General features: G+C 33.2%; 1 protein-coding gene across 1 annotated transcript; it reads left to right on the forward strand.

The window, feature by feature from the left end:
• Positions 1 to 349: 349 nt before the first annotated feature.
• Positions 350 to 21,586, forward strand: mrps27 (mitochondrial ribosomal protein S27). Its single transcript, XM_073819571.1, has 11 exons — positions 350 to 425; positions 1,966 to 2,043; positions 2,190 to 2,260; positions 4,038 to 4,096; positions 4,214 to 4,328; positions 7,218 to 7,296; positions 9,784 to 9,899; positions 9,995 to 10,097; positions 12,647 to 12,786; positions 15,738 to 15,869; positions 21,195 to 21,586. Exons 1-11 carry the CDS (start codon positions 350 to 352, stop codon positions 21,432 to 21,434), a joined length of 1,209 nt encoding a protein of 402 aa, XP_073675672.1. The 3' UTR covers positions 21,435 to 21,586.
• Positions 21,587 to 22,727: the final 1,141 nt, after the last annotated feature.

Below are 22,727 nucleotides of genomic sequence, written 5' to 3' on the forward strand. Positions count from 1 at the left end.
CACCATGTGAACCATGAGGCATTTCACTTTTTGCAGTATTTAAGCGCAAATATTCGTTAATTTAGTCGTTAATTTATATTAAAAAAATATTTTGAGCGTCGCTATTAAACTCACTTCACAGGTCAAGCTCAGACTGTACCATTGTAGACTCACAGGGTTTGTAACTCTATACTGTATTACAATATAGACGATATGTTTTCTATATAGCTAACAAATCTTGTCTATCTTATTTGAAATTCTAATATTAACTGGATATAACTTGGATATATTTCATAATCCAAGCGATTCCAAAAGGTAGTGATTCTATGTGAAACTCCCCCCTCCTCGCGCTGGATGGTTCAGTCTCAAGATGGCGGCCTCCATACTGCAGCGCTGTTTGTCTCCTGTACAAACCTTTTCCAAATGTGTCAGTTACAGATCGATCGGTAAGTGTCAATATTTATTGATGATAATTACGCTGTCATGCTGAAATCATATCAGGATCAATACAGAAGCGAATAGCTGTGATCTGTAATGTAGCCGCGCGAGGAGGTGAATGAGAGGTGAATGACGCGCGTTCACGTTGGTCTGAGTTTGACGAGTTTTTAATTAAAATTAAACACAGTTGGTTTTTACTAATCAGCTTTCTTTTTAACCAGTGCTTTGGAAAAAAAAATCGCTATATGTACTTAAACATAGTTTAGTAATTCATGTTTATAGTTAGGTGCTTCACTAAAATGGTTTGTAATTATATTTCTGCATGTGCATATAATCATTCTTAATCGATTTCGATTTGATTCCATATCGATATATGGAAATATATGATGATCTACATTAGATGTCAGTTTCAATACCTTGCCATTTTTTACGTTACTGTCTGCAATATTAAAGGTTAAAATTAACAGCAAAGTCCAAACTAAATTTCTATTAATTTTAGATATAATAATCAACTCTGATTTAACATTTAAATTACAAATAAGGACGTTTTATATCAACTTTTTAGTGATATTTCAACTCCAATGCAATTTTTAAAATATATAAACATTTAATCACTGTAGAAAATACATCTATACATAATAATAAATTAATAAAAACTGTAATATAAATTAAAAATTATTTTTACTATGTAAAATAACAGTTTTTTTTATTTGAATATATTTTTAAATTATATATAAAAAAAAAAAAATATATATATATATATATATATATATATATATATATATATATATATATATATATATATATATATTTGTTTTAATTTATTCCTGTGATTTCAAAGCTGAATTTTTAGTATTATTATTCCAGTCTTCAGTGTCACATTATCCTTTAGAAATCATTCTATTGTTCTGCTCAAAAACATTTATTATTATATTTATTATGTTGAAAACAGCTAAGTAGATTTTTTTTTTTTCAGGTTTCTTTGATGAATAAAAAAGCATTTTTCTAAAATATAAATATGTAACCTTATAAACGTCTTTATGAACACTTTTGAACAATTTAAAGCATCCTTGCTAAATAAAATATTACTAAAGCGTTTTATTTCAGATGAATGCTGATCTTTGGATCTTTCTGAAAAACATGTACTCAACTGTTTTGAATATTGCTAATAATAATGATAATAATCAGAAATGTTTGTTGAGATGCAAATCAGCATATTAGAATGATTTCTGAAGCATCATGTGACACTGAAGACTGCAGTAATGGTGCTGAAAATTCAGCTTTGATCACAGAAATAAATTATATTTTAAAATATATTCAAATAGAAAACAGCTATTTTAGATAGTAAAAATATTTCAAGATTTTGCTGTAAAAAAAGCTATTTTTCAAGTTGAATCAAAAAGTTGTGACATTGTTTACAAGCTGTTTATAGAACTTGAAAGCGATTTGATATCAAAAGTGGATGGCAGTAGCTACAAATAATATTTGGTGAAATTCTATTCATGCATAAACAGAAAACAGCATCGATATCAGTTTGTTTTCTTTCAGCCAGACGATGTTTGCTGTCATCGGCGTACACAGATCCTGCAGTATGGGAGCAGAGACAGAAAGATCCACAAGACCTGGGTGAGATGAAGCTGCAGTGTTTGTCCAGGGGGCAGCATTGCTCTGAAACCGCAGTGAATTCTGTCTGTTTTAATTCTGCCTTTATTTCAAATCCTGCTTGTGTCTTTGGTGCCTACATGTTTGTTTCTTCCCATTTTCTTCTGCAGGTCAACTGGCGTCTCTGATGGACAGAACATATGAGAGAAAGTTTCCTGTCAGCTCTTTGGTCATCGCCAGGGTGAGAGATTATATAAATGTATTATTGTACACTGTATTTAAAATCCATCCACATGAAGTGCTCTGTTGCTTCTGTATGCAAGTGCATATGAATTTATTATATGTGACCCTGGAGCACAAAACCAGTCTTAAGTCGCACTCAAAATGATAACCATTATTAATAATCATTAGGATATCAAGTAAACACTCTGCCGCTCAAAAGTTTGGGATCAGTAAGACGTTTCTTCTGTTCATCAAGGCTGCATTTATTTGATCAAAAATACAGAAAAAACTGTAATATTGTGTAGCATTATTTCAATTTAAAATAACTGTTTTCTATGTGAATATCTTTTAAAATTTTACTTATTCCTGTGATTTCAAAGCTGAATTTTCAGCATCATTACTCCAGTCTGCAGTGTCACATGATCCTTCAGAAATCATTCTAATATACTGATTTATTATCAGTGTTATTTTTTGGGATCCTTTTTTCAGGATTGTTTGGTCAATAAAAGGTTAAAAATAACAGAATTTATTTAAAATAAAAATGGTTTTCTAATATACACTACTGTTCAAAAGTTTAGGGGTGATTTCTTATGCCCATCAAGGTTGCATATATTTGATCAAAAATACAGAAAAAACTGTAATATTCTGAAATATTATTTTAATTTAAAATAAATGTTTTTCTATGTAAACATATATTTAAAATGTAGTTTATTTCTGTGATCAAAGCTGAATTTTCAGCATCATTACTCTAGTCAATGATTCTAATATGCTGATTTAATATTACAAATTCTCAATGTTGGAAACAGTTGTGCTGCTTAATATTTTTTTGGAACCTGTGATAATTTTTTTCAGGATTCTTTGATCAATAAAAGGTTAAAAAGAACAGCATTTATTTAAAATAGAAAGGTTTTCTAACAATATACTCCACAAGTTTAGGGTCAGTACATTTATATTATTATTATTATTTTTTTTTTTTTAGTATTAGTATTTTTTTGGAAATTAATAAAATGTGATAGCATAGATTTACATTATTAGAAAATATTTATATTTTAAATAAATGCTGTTCTTTTTAACTTGTTATTCATCAAAAGATCCTAAAAAAAAAAGAATCACAAGTTCCAAAAAAAAAAGACAGTTTCCAACATTGATAATGCTAGTAATAAATCAGTATATTAGAATGATTTCTGAAGGATCATGTGACACTAAAGACTGGAGTAACAGCTGATAAAAATTCAGCTTTGCATCACAGAAATAAATCATATTTTAAAGTATATTAAAATAAAAAACATTATTTTAGATTGTAATAACATTTTGTTTTTTTTTCTGTATTTTTGATCAAATAAATGCAGCCTTGATGAGCAGAAGAGACTTCTTTAAACAAACATTACAAGTCGTACTGATCCCAAACTTTTGAGCAGCAGTGTATATCAAAACGTAATTTTTGATTAGTAAAATGCATTGCTAAAAATAACTTAAAAGGCCATGTTTAGATATTTTTGCATCCTCAGATTTCAGATTTTCAAATAGTTGCATTTCGACCAAATATTGTCCTATCCTAACAAACCATACATGAATGATTAATAGTAAGCTTATTTATTCAGTCCATTCAGATGTATAAATCTCAGTTTTGAAAAAATGGACTTTTATGACTGGTTTTGTGTTCCAGGGATGTATATTTTATAACAATGCAATAGCTTAATCAAACGTGATTTCATGTGTTATTTCACATAAACCTGGTATTAATTTGTGAGACTGTGAATAAATTGAATGTTTTAACATTTGCACATTTTGTTTAGTTCATAGATAATTTATCCTCAAAAGAGGAAGTCGATCAAGCACAATATTACCTGTATAAGTAAGTATAACTATGAGTCTATAAATATGTCACGTTATAGCATTGACTCACATGCAGTTCTGTTGGATGAGTTCAAGTGTAAATAAAGTGGTTTAGTTCAAGTGTTGATCTCCTCAGGTTTCGTCATAGTCCAAATTGCTGGTATCTTCGGGACTGGACCATTCACAGCTGGATCCGGCACTGTCTTAAATACGGAGCCAGAGATAAAGCCCTTTACTCACTCAAGAACAAGGTTTGGAAGATGTCAGATTAAATAAGTACAATTTTTGTTGTTTTTGAAATGCATTTATTTGATCAAAAATACTGTAAAATGTTCTTGCAATTTAAAAATAGCTTGTGTTCTAAGTGAATATCTGTTAAAATATCTGAAAAGCTGAATTAATTTAGTCTTCATTGTCACATGATCCTTCAGAAATCATTCTAATGCTGATTTGCTGCTTAAGAAACATTTCTGATTGTATTTTTGTGGAACCCCTCATAGATTTTGTTATTCAGGATTCACAAATGAACAGAAAGTACAAAAGAACAGCGTTTAATTGAAATAGTAATCTTTTGGAACATTAAAAATGTCTTTAATGTCACATTTCATTATTTGAATGCATCCTTGATGAGATTAAGTACTAATTTCTTACTTTTAATAATCAGAAATATTTCTTGAGCAGCAAATCGGCATATTACAATGATTTCTGAAGGATCATGTGACACTAATTAATTAAAAATACTGTAAAAATGTGAAATATTATTAGAATTTAAAATAGCTGTCTTCCATATGAATATCTGTTAAAAATGTAATTTATTTCTGTGATCAAAGCTGCATTTTCAGCATCATTACTGCAGTCTTCAGTGTCACATGATCCTTCAGAAATCATTCTAATATGCTGATTTGCTGCTCAAGAAATATTTCTGATTATTAAAAGAGAGAAACATAAAAAAAGAAATTAATACTTAAACTCATCAAGGATGCATTAAAATAATCAAAAGTGACAGTAAAGACATTTATAATGTTTCAAAAGTTTTCTATTTCAAATAAATGATGTTATTTTGTACTTTCTATTCATTTGTGAATCTTGAAAAATAAAATTTATGAGGGTTTCCGCAAAAATACTGTGCAGCAATACTGTTTTCAACATTGCTAATAATCAGAAATGCTTGTTGAGCAGCAAATCAGTATTTTAGAATGATTTCTGAAGGATCATGTGACACTGAAGACTGCAGTAATGATGCTGAAAATTCAGCTTTGATCACAGAAATAAATTACATTTTAACAGATATTCACTTAGAAAATAGCTATTTTAAATTCTAATAATATTTCACATTTTTACAGTATTTTTAATCAATTAAATGCATCCTTGGTGAGCAGGAGAGACTTCTTTTAAAAACATTAAAATCTTAATCATTAACTGTAAATGAGAGCATCTGGCTCATTCTGTGTCAAATCAACCAAATTTCAAAAACTTTCCCGCCTCAAATTTTATATTTTGCTAATATTTATTCTGAGGAAAGATAGACATGTATAGTGATGAAAGCCAAATTATTAAATGTCATGGATGAATATTTACTGAGTGATCCACTGTTTTGTAGAGGGAGGTCAAAATGCCAATTTACACCTGAGATTTAGTGTCAAGTTACAAGGGGGTAAAAATGACTTCAGAAAGATGGCAATGTCATATTGTTATTTATACACAGAGATTAGTAGCTCTATTAGTAAAATATGTTGACGTTAGCAGTCTTTCTTGCATTATGTGCCAATGGTGACCATTTAAAAATGGGGAAACAGCACTTTTCAAGTTTGAAAGCAACCACACTTTTGTCTGAGGCGTGGGATTTGTTTTAAACACTGCGTGTTTAAACTCTTGGTAGCTTCAGAAACTGTTAAAATGAATAAAATTCCTTCTTCCAAATATGCCTGAAACTAAATAAATGCACTACAGAGAGCAAGGTAATCTGCCTCAACTTGACCATTTCAGTGCACTTTTAACACTCAGACAGAGATGTTCTATGCAATTGTTTTGATCGAAATAAACAAGATACAATTATAATCTCAGCAGTATTTGTTTTTTAGATGTTATTCTTTAAATGAAATAATTGTCAGCTGTATACAACGTCACCAACATTTGGATTTCGACTACTGAAAATTGATCAAATTCAACAATCTGGAAATTAAGTCTTATTGAGATCCTCATATCTCAGGGACTGAATGATGTAGGACCTTGAAAATTAATATTCCACAAGAAAAGTTTATTAACAAGCAAAATCTAAAATCATATTGTGATATCTTTAATACTTCCTGAGTTATAAGCACGCAAACTTTGGCAAAAGAATATTTATGGCACTCAGACTGGTATGTTCAATGCAGTTGTCTTGACAGAAAGAAACGAGATACATCTCCAGTTTTAATCTTATTTGTTCTTCAGACATTTCTCTTTAAAATAAAAGTGCTATCGTATTTTTTTTTTTAACTGACCCACATTTGGTTTTTGACCATTGGAAATGAGCATTTTAACGATTTACTCCCGGAGCCATATTGAAGTTCCAATAACTCTAGAACCGAAACTCACAGTGCATTAAAAATAAAAACAGCATAAGAAAAGTTGGTTAAGAGCCAATATCTAAAAGGACATTCAAATGTCTTTAATACTTCTTGAGTTACAGGCATGCAAACTTGAAAAAGGCTGTTTAGTTTTGAATGGTCACCATTGGCACATAATGCAACAAAGATTGTTAAAGTCAACAGATTTTACTAATAGATCTACCAATCTCTGTAAAAATAACATTATGTTTCTGCCATCTTTCTGAAGTCATTTTTATCCCCCCTGTAACTTGAAACTGCTGAAAATTGCCATTTTGACCTCCCTCAACAAAATAGTGGATTACTCAGTAAATATTCATCCATGACATTTAATATTTTGCCTTTTATCTCTATACATGTTTAGCAAAATTAAAAATTTGAGCCAGGGACCTCTGGTTGAGTTGACACAGAATGAACCGTCTGTTATTGAAGTCTCTAAATGTTCTCATATTGGGAATTAAGGCTTCTGTGGGGTTTTAAAAACAGTTATTTCTAGCAGTTTCAGGCGTTTTTATTAGACTGGTTTCACAAAAATATTTTATTGTTGTGTAGGTTCAGTTCGGCATGTTTCCTGATGACTTCACCTTAAATCTTCTGATTGACTCCTTTATAAAAGACAAAGACTTCAAAGGTTTGTAATGCTGTTCATCATCCAATGACCAACTAGATACAGTGCCTTGCAAAAGTATTCATTTTTTCACGTTTCGTTGCAGAATTATGTTAAACTGCTTTAAATTACTTTTTTTTTCTACATCTCATACTCCATAATGACAAAGCACAAAACAGGTTTGTAACAACTTTGCAAATTTATTAGAAATAAAAAACTGAAAAGATCCCGTTGCATAAGTATTCGTACCCTTTTCTGGGACACTGGAAATTTAGCTCAGGAGCATTCATATTGCTTCTAGATGTTACTACAGTCGTGGCCAAAAGTTTTGAGAATTACATAAATATTGGAAATTGGAAAAGTTGCTGCTTAAGTTTTTATAATAGCAATTTGCCTATACTCCAGAATGTTATGAAGAGTGATCAGATGAATTGCATAGTCCTCCTTTGCCATGAAAATTAACTTAATCCCACTGCATTTCATTGCTGTCATTAAAGGACCTGCTGAGATCATTTCAGTAATCGTCTTGTTAACTCAGGTGAGAATGTTGACGAACACAAGGCTGGAGATCATTATATCAGGCTGATGGGGTTAGAATGGCAGACTTGACATGTTAAAAGGAGGGTGATGCTTGAAATCATTGTTCTTCCATTGTTAACAATGGTGACCTGCAAAGAAATGCGTGCAGCCATCATTTCGTTGCATAAAAATGGCTTCACAGACAAGGATATTGTGGCTACTAAGACTGCACCTAAATCAACAATTTATAGGATCATCAAAAACTTCAAGGAAAGAGGTTCAATTCTTGTTAAGAAGGCTTCAGGGCGTCCAAGAAAGTCCAGCAAGTGCCAGGATGGTCTCCTAAAGAGGATTGAGCTGCGGGATCGGAGTGCCACCAGTGCAGAGCTTGCTCAGGAATGGCAGCAGGCAGGTGTGAGCGCATCTGAACACACAGTGAGGCCAAGACTTTTGGAAGATGGCCTGGTGTCAAGAAGGGCAGCAAAGAAGCCACTTCTCTCCAAAAAAAAACATCAGGGACAGATTGATCTTCTGCAAAAAGTATGGCGAATGGACCGCTGAGGACTGGGGCAAAGTCATATTCTCCGATGAAGCCTCTTTCCGATTGTTTGGGGCATCTGGAAAAAGGCTTGTCCGGAGAAGAAAAGGTGAGCGCTACCATCAGTCCTGTGTCATGCCAACAGTAAAGCATCCTGAGACCATTCATGTGTGGGGTTGCTTCTCATCCAAGGGAGTGGGCTCACTCACAATTTTGCCCAAAAACACAGCCATGAATAAAGAATGGTACCAAAACACCCTCCAACAACAACTTCTTCCAACAATCCAACAACAGTTTGGTGAAGAACAATGCATTTTCCAGCACGATGGAGCACCGTGCCATAAGGCAAAAGTGATAACTAAGTGGCTCGGGGACCAAAACGTTGAAGTTTTGGGTCCATGGCCTGGAAACTCCCCAGATCTTAAAACTTGTGGTCAATCCTCAAGAGGCGGTGGACAAACAAAAACCCACTAATTCTGACAAACTCCAAGAAGTGATTATGAAAGAATGGGTTGCTATCAGTCAGGATTTGGCCCAGAAGTTGATTGAGAGCATGCCCAGTCCAATTGCAGAGGTCCTGAAAAAGAAGGGCCAACACTGCAAATACTGACTCTTTGCATAAATGTCATGTAATTGTCGATAAAAGCCTTTGAAACGTATGAAGTGCTTGTAATTATATTTCAGTACATCACAGAAACAACTGAAACAAAGATCTAAAAGCAGTTTAGCAGCAAACTTTGTGAAAACTAATATTTGTGTCATTCTCAAAACTTTTGGCCACGACTGTAGACTTGGAGTGGAGTTAAACTGTGGCAAATTCATTTGAATGAGTCTGATTTAGAAAGACACACACCTCTCAGAAAAGGTCTAACAGCTGAAAATGCATATCAGAGCAAAAACCAAGATAACTGCCTGTAGAGCTCAGTGACAGACTTGCGTTAAGGCGATGATCTAGAGAAGAGTTCAGAAACAAATCTGCTGCATTGAAGGTTGACAGAAGCATTATCCATAATGGAAGATGATTGGAACAACTAGGACTCTAGAAAATGTCCAAGCTGACAGAGATGGAGAGGTGAAAAGGTGAGGCAAAGAATGGCAGATAATTGCCAAATGCAGATGTGCAAAGATGCTCACATCAGACCCAAAAAGACTTGAGGCTGTAAAGGTGCTTCAACTATGGACTGAGTTAAGGGTATGAATACTTATGCAATCTACTTATTTCAGTGTTTTATTTTTAATTAATTTGTAAAATTAGCAAATCTGGTTTTTGCTTTGTCATTATTATGGTGTATGGAGTGTAAATTGATGCAGTTGAAGCAGTTTAACATAATGCTGCAACAAAACAAAATGTGAAAAAAAAAAACGAAAAAAGGCACTGTGTTTGGATAAGACAAACACAGTCATAAAAAGTCTTTTATTTTTCACATAAATCCCCTGTTATGTGTTCAATCCAGGAGCTTGTTCGGTGGTGGAGGAAGTGATGCTTCAGGAATCGTTTGAGCGAATCTCCACACAGATACTATCACTTTATGCTCTCAGCAAATATCTGGCAACCAAACCTGAACTCAGTGTAAGTAGATCAGCGTGTAAGGTCTGAAATCAGCCGGATCAAGTCTGTGTTGAAATAGTAAAATGTTGAGTGTTTGTGTTGTACTGTATGTTCAGTGGCAGGAGGAGAGGAACATGGGAGCGTCTCTGATGTTGGCTGGACTGAAGCAGGAGAACTCTGTCGGCTTCAGCGCTCAGCTTTTGGGATTCGCTCTTATTGGTGTGTATGCTTTAGTGATGGGCGAAACTAAGCTTTTTGACTTTGAATAAAATAAGCTTGTTGCTTTCTAAAATTATTCACTTTTTCGCCTATTGCATAAAAACACCTTAAAGGATTATTTCACCTCCAGAACAAAGAAGTTGTTTTCAGTCAGTTTTTTCAGAAAAGAACATTTTAGGATTTCTCTCCATATAGTGGTTTGAACTTCCAAAATGCAGTTTCAGTGCAGCTTCAAAGGGCTTTAAACGATCCCAGACAAGGAATAAGGTTGGGTTATTTTGTAAAAAAAAAAAAAAAAAAAAATTATATATATCATAGGGCTGCACGATTATGACAAAAATCATAATTGTTGATTATTCCCTTGAAACTGTAATTGCAATTATCACAATTTATATTGATTGATGTTTTAAATAGCTTTACACCATTTGTTGAAGCAACTGCATGCCATAATTTTATATAAAAATAAAAAAACAGCTTTTATTACGGAATACGGTATTGTCGAGATATTAAAAATTCATTTGCATAATACAGTATAACCGGTTTAACTATTTTCTTACAACAAAAATAACTGATCGTTTAAATACAATAAAGAAATACACAAAAATGCATAAAGTTAAATGTTTTTGGGTGAACTTTTTAATGTCCTTATAATGACAATCGGCAGCATGTTTAGTTCTGTCGCTTTAAGAGCTGCACACTTTTAATATACAGGCGCGCATCCATTTTTCTCTTAACTGTTTGCTTTCACTTAAGACACAACCAATTGTGTTTATATGTAATCCTTGTGTGTTTTTGACAGTGTTAGAAAACCAGACTCGAAAGACAGCTTAGTCCAGTAATCGTGCCCTTTTTGGCTGGCTTTTTAGCTCATGAAGCGCATTACAGAACAGTGCTTTTTTCAAAAGCAGATCGTGGAAACATTTTAATCGTTCACGATCAAAAATCGTCATATCGCACACCCCTAAATAGTAGTTCAATAAACAAGAAGTTAAACGGAAGTGACTTATAATTTTGCTGATGAAAATAGTTTCAGTCAAAGCCATAGCAGAAGTGCTGTGTGTCTCCATGTGTTTCGTTACTGAATTTATCCATGTGAATGAAGTCAATGATTCAAAAACCCATTCACAAAAGAGCCATTTGCCAGCCCCCTACTGGTTGTTTGGTTTCATATTTAAATACGTCACTGCATTTTCCCCAACTTTTTTTTTTTTTGCATGTTTAAAACATATTTAAAACATTAATTTGATCAAATTATTTATGCATTTGAAATTTTGCAGTGGAAATGCATTTATAGAGAGTATCTGTAACTTAGTCAAGATTGGGGGAATTCGCTGGGGTATATTTGTAGCAATAGCCAAAAATACATTGCATGGGTCAAAATTTTTGATTTTTCTTTTATGCCAAAAATCATTAAGAAATTAAGTAAAGATCATGTTCCATGAAGAATTTTTGTAAAATTCCTACTGTAAACATATCAAAATGTAATTTTTGATTTGTAATATGCATTGTTAAGAACCTAATTTGGACAACTTTAAAGGTGATTTTCTCAGTCTTTTTGATTTTTTTGCATCCTCAGATTCCAGATTTTCAAATAGATGTATCTCGGCCAAATATTGTCCTGTCCTAACAAACCATACATCAATAGAAAGCTTATTTATTGTATAAATCTCAGTTTTGTCAAATTTAACCTTATGACTGGTTTTGTGGTCCAGGGTCACATATTATGTCAATAAATTTTTTTTGCATTAAAAAAAAAATACGATTTTTGTTTGTATATGCTCTCAATTGTAGTTCTTAAATAGAAAATCGGGATCGAAAGATTGCGCATCGCAGAGCTAGACAAGAGGAGCATTTAAGGTTAATAAATTGTATTTTTTTTTTTTAAGTAACTGATGGTTTTGCTAGATAAGACCCGTCTTCCTCAGCTGGGATAGTTTAGATCTCTTTGAAGCTGCATTTAAACTGCATTTTGGAAGTTCAAACTCACAGACACCACAGAAGTCCATTATATAGAGACACATTTCTGGAATGTTTTCCTCAACAAAAAAAACACATTATTTCTTATCAACTAAAGAAAGAAAGACATGAACATCTTGGATGACAAGAGGGAAAATTATCTGTAAATTTTTAGTTCTGGAAGTGAACTAATCCTTTAACAAATCAGTTGGAATTTTTTTTTTTTTTTTGAAAATGTGTTAATTGCAATTAATAAATAATCATTAAATAAAATAAATCAATTATCAAAAACTATTAAATATGAAGTGTCTGCGTAAGGGTTTTTGTAGTAAACTGAAACTGAATTACTACTAAAATGACAAAAACACATAGCGAAATTACTTAAACTAAAATTCAAATGGAAAACAATTAAAAAGAAGATACAAATGAAAAAAAAAAACCTGATTCAGAATATTTAAAAACTATAATAGTATTCCAATTTGTTAACTAGTTGTTATTTGCAAACAAGTCGTTTTGCACGTTGTCAGATTCTTGAATTCGTCTTTAATCTGCTTTATCTGAACATTAGTCTCATCTCCTGATCGTGTCTTCAGGTAAAGTGGAGCTGTCCAGAGGAATTCACGCCGTTTTTCACGAGATGCCCCTGATCTGGACCCCTGGTTATCTTGGGCGAGCCCTTGCCGTCATGAACGCTGTGTGTGACTACAGAGATGTGAAGTTATCTGCGGAAGTTGTGAGTATTTATAGAGATAACTAATTGACTATAATGAGGTCTTACCAAAGGGATTCGTTTAAAGAGAAACCACATGAATAATGTTTTTGAAGTAAATCTTTGAGATCACTGAGCACAATAAATAAATAAATAATTCACCCCAAAATAAAAATGTGCTCATCCTCAGGTCATCCAAAGTTAGCATGAGTTTGTTTCTTCATCAGGTTTGTAGAGATGCGTTATTCCATCACTGTCTCATTAATGGATGCTCTGCAGAATGAGAGTCCAAACAGCTGATAAAAACATCACAATAATCCACACCACTCCAGTCCATCAGTTAACAGGGTTCATTCAAGGTGTTTAAAGTGAATTACTTGAATTTGACTTTTTGAAATTTAAGGCCTTGAAAAAAGCAGTATTCCTAAACAGCTATTTGAAAGTGCTTGAATTTTTAAAAGACAATGCATCTATGAAATAAGTGTTTTAGTCAATAAGCGCATATCTTTTCACACCATTCAATTTGATTCAGTGTTGATCATTCATTTCAAGCGATTCACTAGCAAAAACCAGATCAATTTCGAATTTCAACGTCACTTGTAAAGATTTTAAAAAGCAAGTAATAATGTAATAATGAGTAGAACTGAGCTCTTCGAAACTCTGAATCAATTAAACCATTGCGTCACAACATGATTCACTGTTTCGAAGCGCTCTAATCGGATCACGAATCACAAATCATTTGTTTTAGATCAAAAAGGGTTTGTGAATCATTTTGCAAATTGAATTAATTCAAATCATATGATTCACAATATGCGATGTGAAGTCCCAATATAAATCAAATGATTTGTGATACGCAAAGTTCTGATCTAAATCAAATAATTCACGTTTCGAGTCCTAATCTGAAATGATGGTTCGCAAATCTTTATTCAGATCAGGATTCAGAGCGCGGATCGTGAATCATTTGATTTAGATTGGAATTTTGGAGTGCGAATCATTTGATTCAGATTGGAAATTCAGAGTGTGGAGCACAATTCATTTGATTCAGATTGGAAATTCGGAGTGTGGATCACGAATCATTTGATTCAGATTGGAAATTCGGAGTGTGGATCACGAATCATTTGATTCAGATTGGAAATTCGGAGTGTGGATCACGAATCATTTGATTCAGATTGGAAATTCGGAGTGTGGATCACGAATCATTTGATTCAGATTGGAAATTCGGAGTGTGGATCACGAATCATTTGATTCAGATTGGAAATTCGGAGTGTGGATCACGAATCATTTGATTCAGATTGGAAATTCAGAGTGTGGAGCACAATTCATTTGATTCAGATTGGAAATTCGGAGTGTGGATCACGAATCATTTGATTCAGATTGGAAATTCAGAGTGTGGAGCACAATTCATTTGATTCAGATTGGAAATTCAGAGTGTGGAGCACAATTCATTTGATTCAGATTGGAAATTCGGAGTGTGGATCACGAATCATTTGATTCAGATTGGAAATTCAGAGTGTGGAGCACAATTCATTTGATTCAGATTGGAAATTCAGAGTGTGGATCACGAATCATTTGATTCAGATTGGAAATTCGGAGTGTGGATCACGAATCATTTGATTCAGATTGGAAATTCAGAGTGTGGAGCACAATTCATTTGATTCAGATTGGAAATTCAGAGTGTGGATCACAATTCATTTGATTCAGATTGGAAATTCGGAGTGTGGATCACGAATCATTTGATTCAGATTGGAAATTCGGAGTGTGGATCGCGAATCATTTGATTCAGATTGGAAATTTGGAGTGTGGATCACGAATCATTTGATTCAGATTGGAAATTCGGAGCGCAAATCATATGATTCAGATTGGAAATTCGGAGCGCAAATCATATGATTCAGATTGGAAATTCGGAGCCCAAATTATTTGATTCAGATTGGAAATTCGGAGCGAGGATTGCAAATCATTTGATTTAGATTGTAAATTTGGAGTGCGAATAATTTGATTTAGATTGAAAATTCGGAGTGTGGATCGTGAATCATTTGATTTAGATAAAAAATTCTGAGCGTGGGTTGCGAATCATTTGATTTAAATTGGAAATTCGGAGTGCAAATAATTTGATTCAGAGTGGAACTTCGGAGCGAGGATTGCAAATCATTTGATTTAAATTGGAAATGTCGTGAATCATTTCATGAATTGAATGATTCAAATTGAATGATTGAATGATTTCATCATTTGATCATTTGATTCAGATTGGAATGGGAATTTCATTTTACAATATCTGTACGAACCCTGCAGTTAACATCTTGAGAAGACAAACGCTGAAACAAATTCATAATCAAGACATTTTAACTGAAATACAAGTCCATAATAACGCTTCCCCTAGTAAAAAAAAAGGTCTGATCTGAATCAGGAGAGAAATCTGCACAGATCAAGCACCGTTTACAAACCAAACCAGTCCAAAACAGCTCTAAAGAAATATGTGGCAGGATATTGATGTGAGAGACAACAGGAGATGGATTTTTATTATTTATTATAGACTTAATAATGGATTCATTTCAGCTTTTGTCTTCTCAAGATGTTAACTGATGGACTGGAGTGGTGTGGATTACTTGTGGATTATTGTAATGTTTTAACAGCTGTTTGGAATCTCATTCTGACGGCACCCATTCACTGCAGAGGATCCATTAGTGAGACAGTAATGGAATGACACATTTATACAAATCTGATGAACAAACAACCTCATCCAAATCTTGGATGGCCTGAGGATGAGTAGATTTTCAGCACATTTTAATTTTTGAGAACTGGCAAAACATGTTGCTACTTGCAAGTCATAAATTCTAATTCCCAGCAAGCACATGTAGCTACTGATAAATTTATACCTTGAATGCTCTGACAATGGCTTTAAGTGGATTTGTAAAAGAAAAAAGTGTAATGCAGTGTAATTGAATTGTTGAGGGTTGAAGCATCTCTGTGGCTTTCAGCTGGATCATGTAGAGAAGATATTGCAGGAGCTCTCAGTGATCTCTGATGGACAGAACGACACTGACACGATGCTGGATGAGGAAGATGAGCTGGAGAGACAGAAACTGTCAGAGTACATGAACCGCTTCAAGGTTAGTATTCTCATATATTAAAGGATTAGTTCAACCAAAAATGAAAATCAAGCCCATGATTTATTTACCCTTTAGGTATCAGGTGTATATGACTTCCTTCTTTCAGACGAATGCAACTAGAGTTACATTAAAGATTATCCTGGCATTTCCAAGCTTTAGAATAGCATTGGTGGGTGTTTCTCTTTAGCAGTCCAAATCAAGTCCAATAAAGTGCATCCATCCATAATAAAAAGTGCCTCACTCAGCTCCGGGGGGTGAATAAAGGCCTCCTAGTTGCGAATCGATGCATTTTTGTAAGAAAAATATCCATATTTAAAATGTAATAATCACTTTAATTTAGCTTGCGCAATCTGTCGTACACCCAAGCAGCTCCAGGCAGATGAGGTAAGATGTGCCTTTAAGTCTTGTGACAACCAATGTTTTGTTTACAGGAGCAAAGGAAAACCAGTCTCCTCTTGGCTTATGTCGAAATCCTCACACATTTTTCATTCATGACCAGAAATTTGGAATGCAGATCGCAAATAATTTGATTCAGTTTGAAAATTTGGAGTGTGGATTGTGAATCATTTGATTTAGATTGGAAATTCGGAGTGCAGATTGTGAATCATTTGATTCAGTTTGGAAATTTGGAGCACTGATTGTGGATCATTTGATTTAGATCTGAAATTCGGAGCATGGACCGCCAATCATTTGATTCAGATTGGTAATTCGGAGCATGGACCATGAATTGTTAGATTCAGATTGGAAATTCAAAGCATGGACCTTGAATCATTTGATTTAGGATGAATATTCGGAGAGTGGATCGCGAATCATTTGATTCAGATTGAAAATTTGGAGCATGGACCATGGACCATGAACCATTTGATTTAGAATGAAAATTAGGAGCGTGGATCACGAATCATTTGATTCAGTTTGGAAATTCGGAGCATTGATTGTGGATCATTTGATTTAGATCTGAAATTCGGAGTGCAGATTGTGAATCATTTGGATCAGTTTGGAATTTTGAAGCGTTGATTGTGAATTATGTGATTTAGATTGGAAATTTGCAGTGCGGATTGTGAATCATTTGATTCAGATAGGAAATTTGGAGCATTGATTGTGAATCATTTGATTTAGATCTGAAATTCTGAGTGCAGATTGTGAATCATTTGATTCAGTTTGGAAATTTGAAGCGTTGATTGTGAATTATGTGATTTAGATTGGAAATTTGCAGCGCGGATTGTGAATCATTTGATTCAGTTTGGAAATTTGGAGCATTGATTATGAATCATTTGATTTAGATCTGAAATTCTGAGTGCAGATTGTGAATCATTTGATTCAGTTTGGAATTTTGAAGCGTTGATTGTGAATTATGTGATTTAGATTGGAAATTTGCAGTGCGGATTGTGAATCATTTGATTCAGTTTGGAAATTTGGAGCATTGATTGTGAATCATTTGATTTAGATCTGAAATTCTGAGTGCAGATTGTGAATCATTTGATTCAGTTTGGAAATTTGAAGCGTTGATTGTGAATTATGTGATTTAGATTGGAAATTTGCAGTGTGGATTGTGAATCATTTGATTCAGTTTGGAAATTTGGAGCATTGATTGTGAATCATTTGATTTAGATTGGAAATTTGCAGTGCGGATTGTGAATCATTTGATTCAGATAGGAAATTTGGAGCATTGATTGTGAATCATTTGATTTAGATCTGAAATTCTGAGTGCAGATTGTGAATCATTTGATTCAGTTTGGAAATTTGAAGCGTTGATTGTGAATTATGTGATTTAGATTGGAAATTTGCAGCGCGGATTGTGAATCATTTGATTCAGTTTGGAAATTTGGAGCATTGATTATGAATCATTTGATTTAGATCTGAAATTCTGAGTGCAGATTGTGAATCATTTGATTCAGTTTGGAATTTTGAAGCGTTGATTGTGAATTATGTGATTTAGATTGGAAATTTGCAGTGCGGATTGTGAATCATTTGATTCAGTTTGGAAATTTGGAGCATTGATTGTGAATCATTTGATTTAGATCTGAAATTCTGAGTGCAGATTGTGAATCATTTGATTCAGTTTGGAAATTTGAAGCGTTGATTGTGAATTATGTGATTTAGATTGGAAATTTGCAGTGTGGATTGTGAATCATTTGATTCAGTTTGGAAATTTGGAGCATTGATTGTGAATCATTTGATTTAGATCTGAAATTCTGAGTGCAGATTGTGAATCATTTGATTCAGTTTGGAAATTTGAAGCGTTGATTGTGAATTATGTGATTTAGATTGGAAATTTGCAGTGCGGATTGTGAATCATTTGATTCAGTTTGGAAATTTGGAGCATTGATTGCGAATCATTTGATTTAGATTGGAAATTTGCAGTGCGGATTGTAAATCATTTGATTCAGTTTGGAAATTTGGAGCATTGATTGTGAATCATTTGATTTAGATCTGAAATTCTGAGTGCAGATTGTGAATCATTTGATTCAGTTTGGAAATTTGAAGCGTTGATTGTGAATTATGTGATTTAGATTGGAAATTTGCAGTGTGGATTGTGAATCATTTGATTCAGTTTGGAAATTTGGAGCATTGATTGTGAATCATTTGATTTAGATCTGAAATTCTGAGTGCAGATTGTGAATCATTTGATTCAGTTTGGAAATTTGAAGCGTTGATTGTGAATTATGTGATTTAGATTGGAAATTTGCAGTGCGGATTGTGAATCATTTGATTCAGTTTGGAAATTTGGAGCATTGATTGTGAATCATTTGATTTAGATCTGAAATTCTGAGTGCAGATTGTGAATCATTTGATTCAGTTTGGAAATTTGAAGCGTTGATTGTGAATTATGTGATTTAGATTGGAAATTCGCAGTGCGGATTGTGAATCATTTGATTCAGTTTGGAATTTTGAAGCGTTGATTGTGAATTATGTGATTTAGATTGGAAATTTGCAGTGCGGATTGTAAATCATTTGATTCAGTTTGGAAATTTGGAGCATTGATTATGAATCATTTGATTTAGATCTGAAATTCTGAGTGCAGATTGTGAATCATTTGATTCAGTTTGGAAATTTGAAGCGTTGATTGTGAATTATGTGATTTAGATTGGAAATTTGCAGTGCGGATTGTGAATCATTTGATTCAGATAGGAAATTTGGAGCATTGATTGTGAATCATTTGATTTAGATCTGAAATTCTGAGTGCAGATTGTGAATCATTTGATTCAGTTTGGAAATTTGAAGCGTTGATTGTGAATTATGTGATTTAGATTGGAAATTTGCAGCGCGGATTGTGAATCATTTGATTCAGTTTGGAAATTTGGAGCATTGATTATGAATCATTTGATTTAGATCTGAAATTCTGAGTGCAGATTGTGAATCATTTGATTCAGTTTGGAATTTTGAAGCGTTGATTATGAATTATGTGATTTAGATTGGAAATTTGCAGTGCGGATTGTGAATCATTTGATTCAGTTTGGAAATTTGGAGCATTGATTGTGAATCATTTGATTTAGATCTGAAATTCTGAGTGCAGATTGTGAATCATTTGATTCAGTTTGGAAATTTGAAGCGTTGATTGTGAATTATGTGATTTAGATTGGAAATTTGCAGTGTGGATTGTGAATCATTTGATTCAGTTTGGAAATTTGGAGCATTGATTGTGAATCATTTGATTTAGATCTGAAATTCTGAGTGCAGATTGTGAATCATTTGATTCAGTTTGGAAATTTGAAGCGTTGATTGTGAATTATGTGATTTAGATTGGAAATTTGCAGTGCGGATTGTGAATCATTTGATTCAGTTTGGAAATTTGGAGCATTGATTGCGAATCATTTGATTTAGATTGGAAATTTGCAGTGCGGATTGTAAATCATTTGATTCAGTTTGGAAATTTGGAGCATTGATTGTGAATCATTTGATTTAGATCTGAAATTCTGAGTGCAGATTGTGAATCATTTGATTCAGTTTGGAAATTTGAAGCGTTGATTGTGAATTATGTGATTTAGATTGGAAATTTGCAGTGTGGATTGTGAATCATTTGATTCAGTTTGGAAATTTGGAGCATTGATTGTGAATCATTTGATTTAGATCTGAAATTCTGAGTGCAGATTGTGAATCATTTGATTCAGTTTGGAAATTTGAAGCGTTGATTGTGAATTATGTGATTTAGATTGGAAATTTGCAGTGCGGATTGTGAATCATTTGATTCAGTTTGGAAATTTGGAGCATTGATTGTGAATCATTTGATTTAGATCTGAAATTCTGAGTGCAGATTGTGAATCATTTGATTCAGTTTGGAAATTTGAAGCGTTGATTGTGAATTATGTGATTTAGATTGGAAATTCGCAGTGCGGATTGTGAATCATTTGATTCAGTTTGGAATTTTGAAGCGTTGATTGTGAATTATGTGATTTAGATTGGAAATTTGCAGTGCGGATTGTAAATCATTTGATTCAGTTTGGAAATTTGGAGCATTGATTATGAATCATTTGATTTAGATCTGAAATTCTGAGTGCAGATTGTGAATCATTTGATTCAGTTTGGAAATTTGAAGCGTTGATTGAATCATTTGATTTAGATCTGAAATTCGCAGTGCGGATTGTGAATCATTTGATTCAGTTTGGAAATTTTGAGCATTGATTGAATCATTTGATTTAGATCTGAAATTCGGAGTGCAGATTGTGAATCATTTGATTCAGTTTGGAAATTTGAAGCGTTGATTGTGAATTATGTGATTTACATTGTATATTCGCAGCGTGGATTGTAAATCATTTGATTCAGATAGGAAATTTGGAGCATGGACCACCAATAATTTGATTCAGATTGGTAATTCGGAGCATGGACCATGAATCGTTAGATTCAGATTGGAAATTCAAAGCATGGACCTTGAATCATTTGATTTAGGATGAATATTCGGAGAGTGGATCGCGAATCATTTGGTTCAGATTGGAAATTTGGAGCATGGACCATGAATCGTTTGATTTAGATTGGAAATTTCGAAGCATGGATCTTGAATCATTTGATTTAGAATGAAAATTAGGAGCGTGGATCACAAATTATTTTATTCAGATTGGAAATTTCCATGCCTCACATCTTTTGAGGAACGTTTATTTGTTCATCTTTGAATCATCAGTGGATTGCATTGGATTATATGTTTGGATCATTTCAATCTCATTTTACTAAGATGTATTATTGGAGATATAGAGCGACCACTGATATTTACATCATTATATTTAAGTATCTGCTGTACTGTAATAAAGATCTCAGTGATTTACATCACAAGCATCAGAATTAAATCATAGAAAGGCATTTTACGATTAATGTGTAAACTCAATGTTTTGGTAGGAGCTGAAGGAGCGACTCGTGTCCCAGGAGAAGATCGACTCGAGGAGTCTGGAGTCTCTCGTATCCGCTCTTACACAGCAGACGCTGGTGACCTGTGAAGACGCAGATATCTCTGAATATCAGAAAAAGGTGAGCGACTGGGAGGCCGAACGCCAGCAGCTCATTCAGAGAGAAAGAGAGACGAAGGAGAAAAACCAGAAGGAGCGTCTGAACAAACAGTCGGTCAGTGCGGCCCAGTGACAGCCATCCTCCAGAAGGAGAGCATTGTTTGTCATGTTTATTGTCTTTGGTTGGGTCCATTGAGATAAAGGTTTGTGTGTTAATATTATTTGGATTCTTTTTCAACGCCCTGTAAATCTGAACAGTATAAATAAACAGTGAAAATACTCTTATATTTAGTCTCAGTCCTTTCTTACTGTATGTAGTGGAATAAAAGGATTTACACTATCAGTCTGGAAGTCTTGTCTGCTTACCAAGGCTGCTTTTTTTTATCAAATATACGGTAAAAATACTGAAATATTATTAGAATTCAAATAGCTGTTTCTGTGTGAATATCTGTACAAAATACAAATTTAATTTATTTCTGCAATGAAATGCTGAATTTTCAGCATCATTACTTTAGTCTTTAGTGTCACATGATCCTTTAAATAAATGTAATATGCTGCTTAAGAAACATTTCTGATTATTATTAATGTTAAATACAGTTGATTAAAAAGGAATTAATAGTTTTATTCATCAAGGATGCGTTAAATTGATAAAAAGTGACAGTAAAGCATTTATAATGTTCAAAAAGATTTCTATTTCCAATAAATGCTGTTCTTTTGAACTTTCTGTTCATCTATAAATCAACACAAAAACATTGGGTGGCTGTTTTCAACAGGATCCTTCAGAAAGCATTCTAATATGCTGATTTGCTGCTAAACAAACTGATTTTCTGAAATTGTTTTTTAAAAGAAGAAATTCATTAAGGATGCATTAAATTGATCAAAAGTGTTTATAATGTCTAAAAAAAAGATTTATTTTTCGAATAAATGCTGTTCTTTTGAACTTTCTATTCATCTGTGAATCCTGAGAAATAAAAAGCATCAGTTTCCTCAAAAATATCAGGCAGCACAACTGTTTTCAACATTGATAATAATCAGAGATGTTTCTTGAGCAACAAATCAGCATATTAGAATCATTTCTGAAAGATCATGTGAAATATTTTTTTGGCTGTGTCTTTGTCTTCTGCTCACCTAAGCTTTTTTTATTTGAACTGAAATACAGTAAAATACTGAAATATTATTTTAATTCAAAATAGCTGTTTCTGTGTGAATATCTGTTAAAATATAATTTATTTCTGTGATCAAAGCTGGATTTTCAGCATCATTACTGCAGTCTTCAGTGTCACATGATGCTTCAGAAATCATAATATGCTGATTTGCTGCTCAAGAAAATTGTTGAAAATAGTTTAGATATAGCTTGATGACTTTTATTCATTAAGGATGCATTAAATTGATCATAAGTGACAGTAAAAACATGATGTTACAGAAG

Source organism: Garra rufa, chromosome 15 (assembly GCF_049309525.1).
Source record: "Garra rufa chromosome 15, GarRuf1.0, whole genome shotgun sequence".
Classification (NCBI taxonomy): Eukaryota; Metazoa; Chordata; class Actinopteri; order Cypriniformes; family Cyprinidae; genus Garra; species Garra rufa.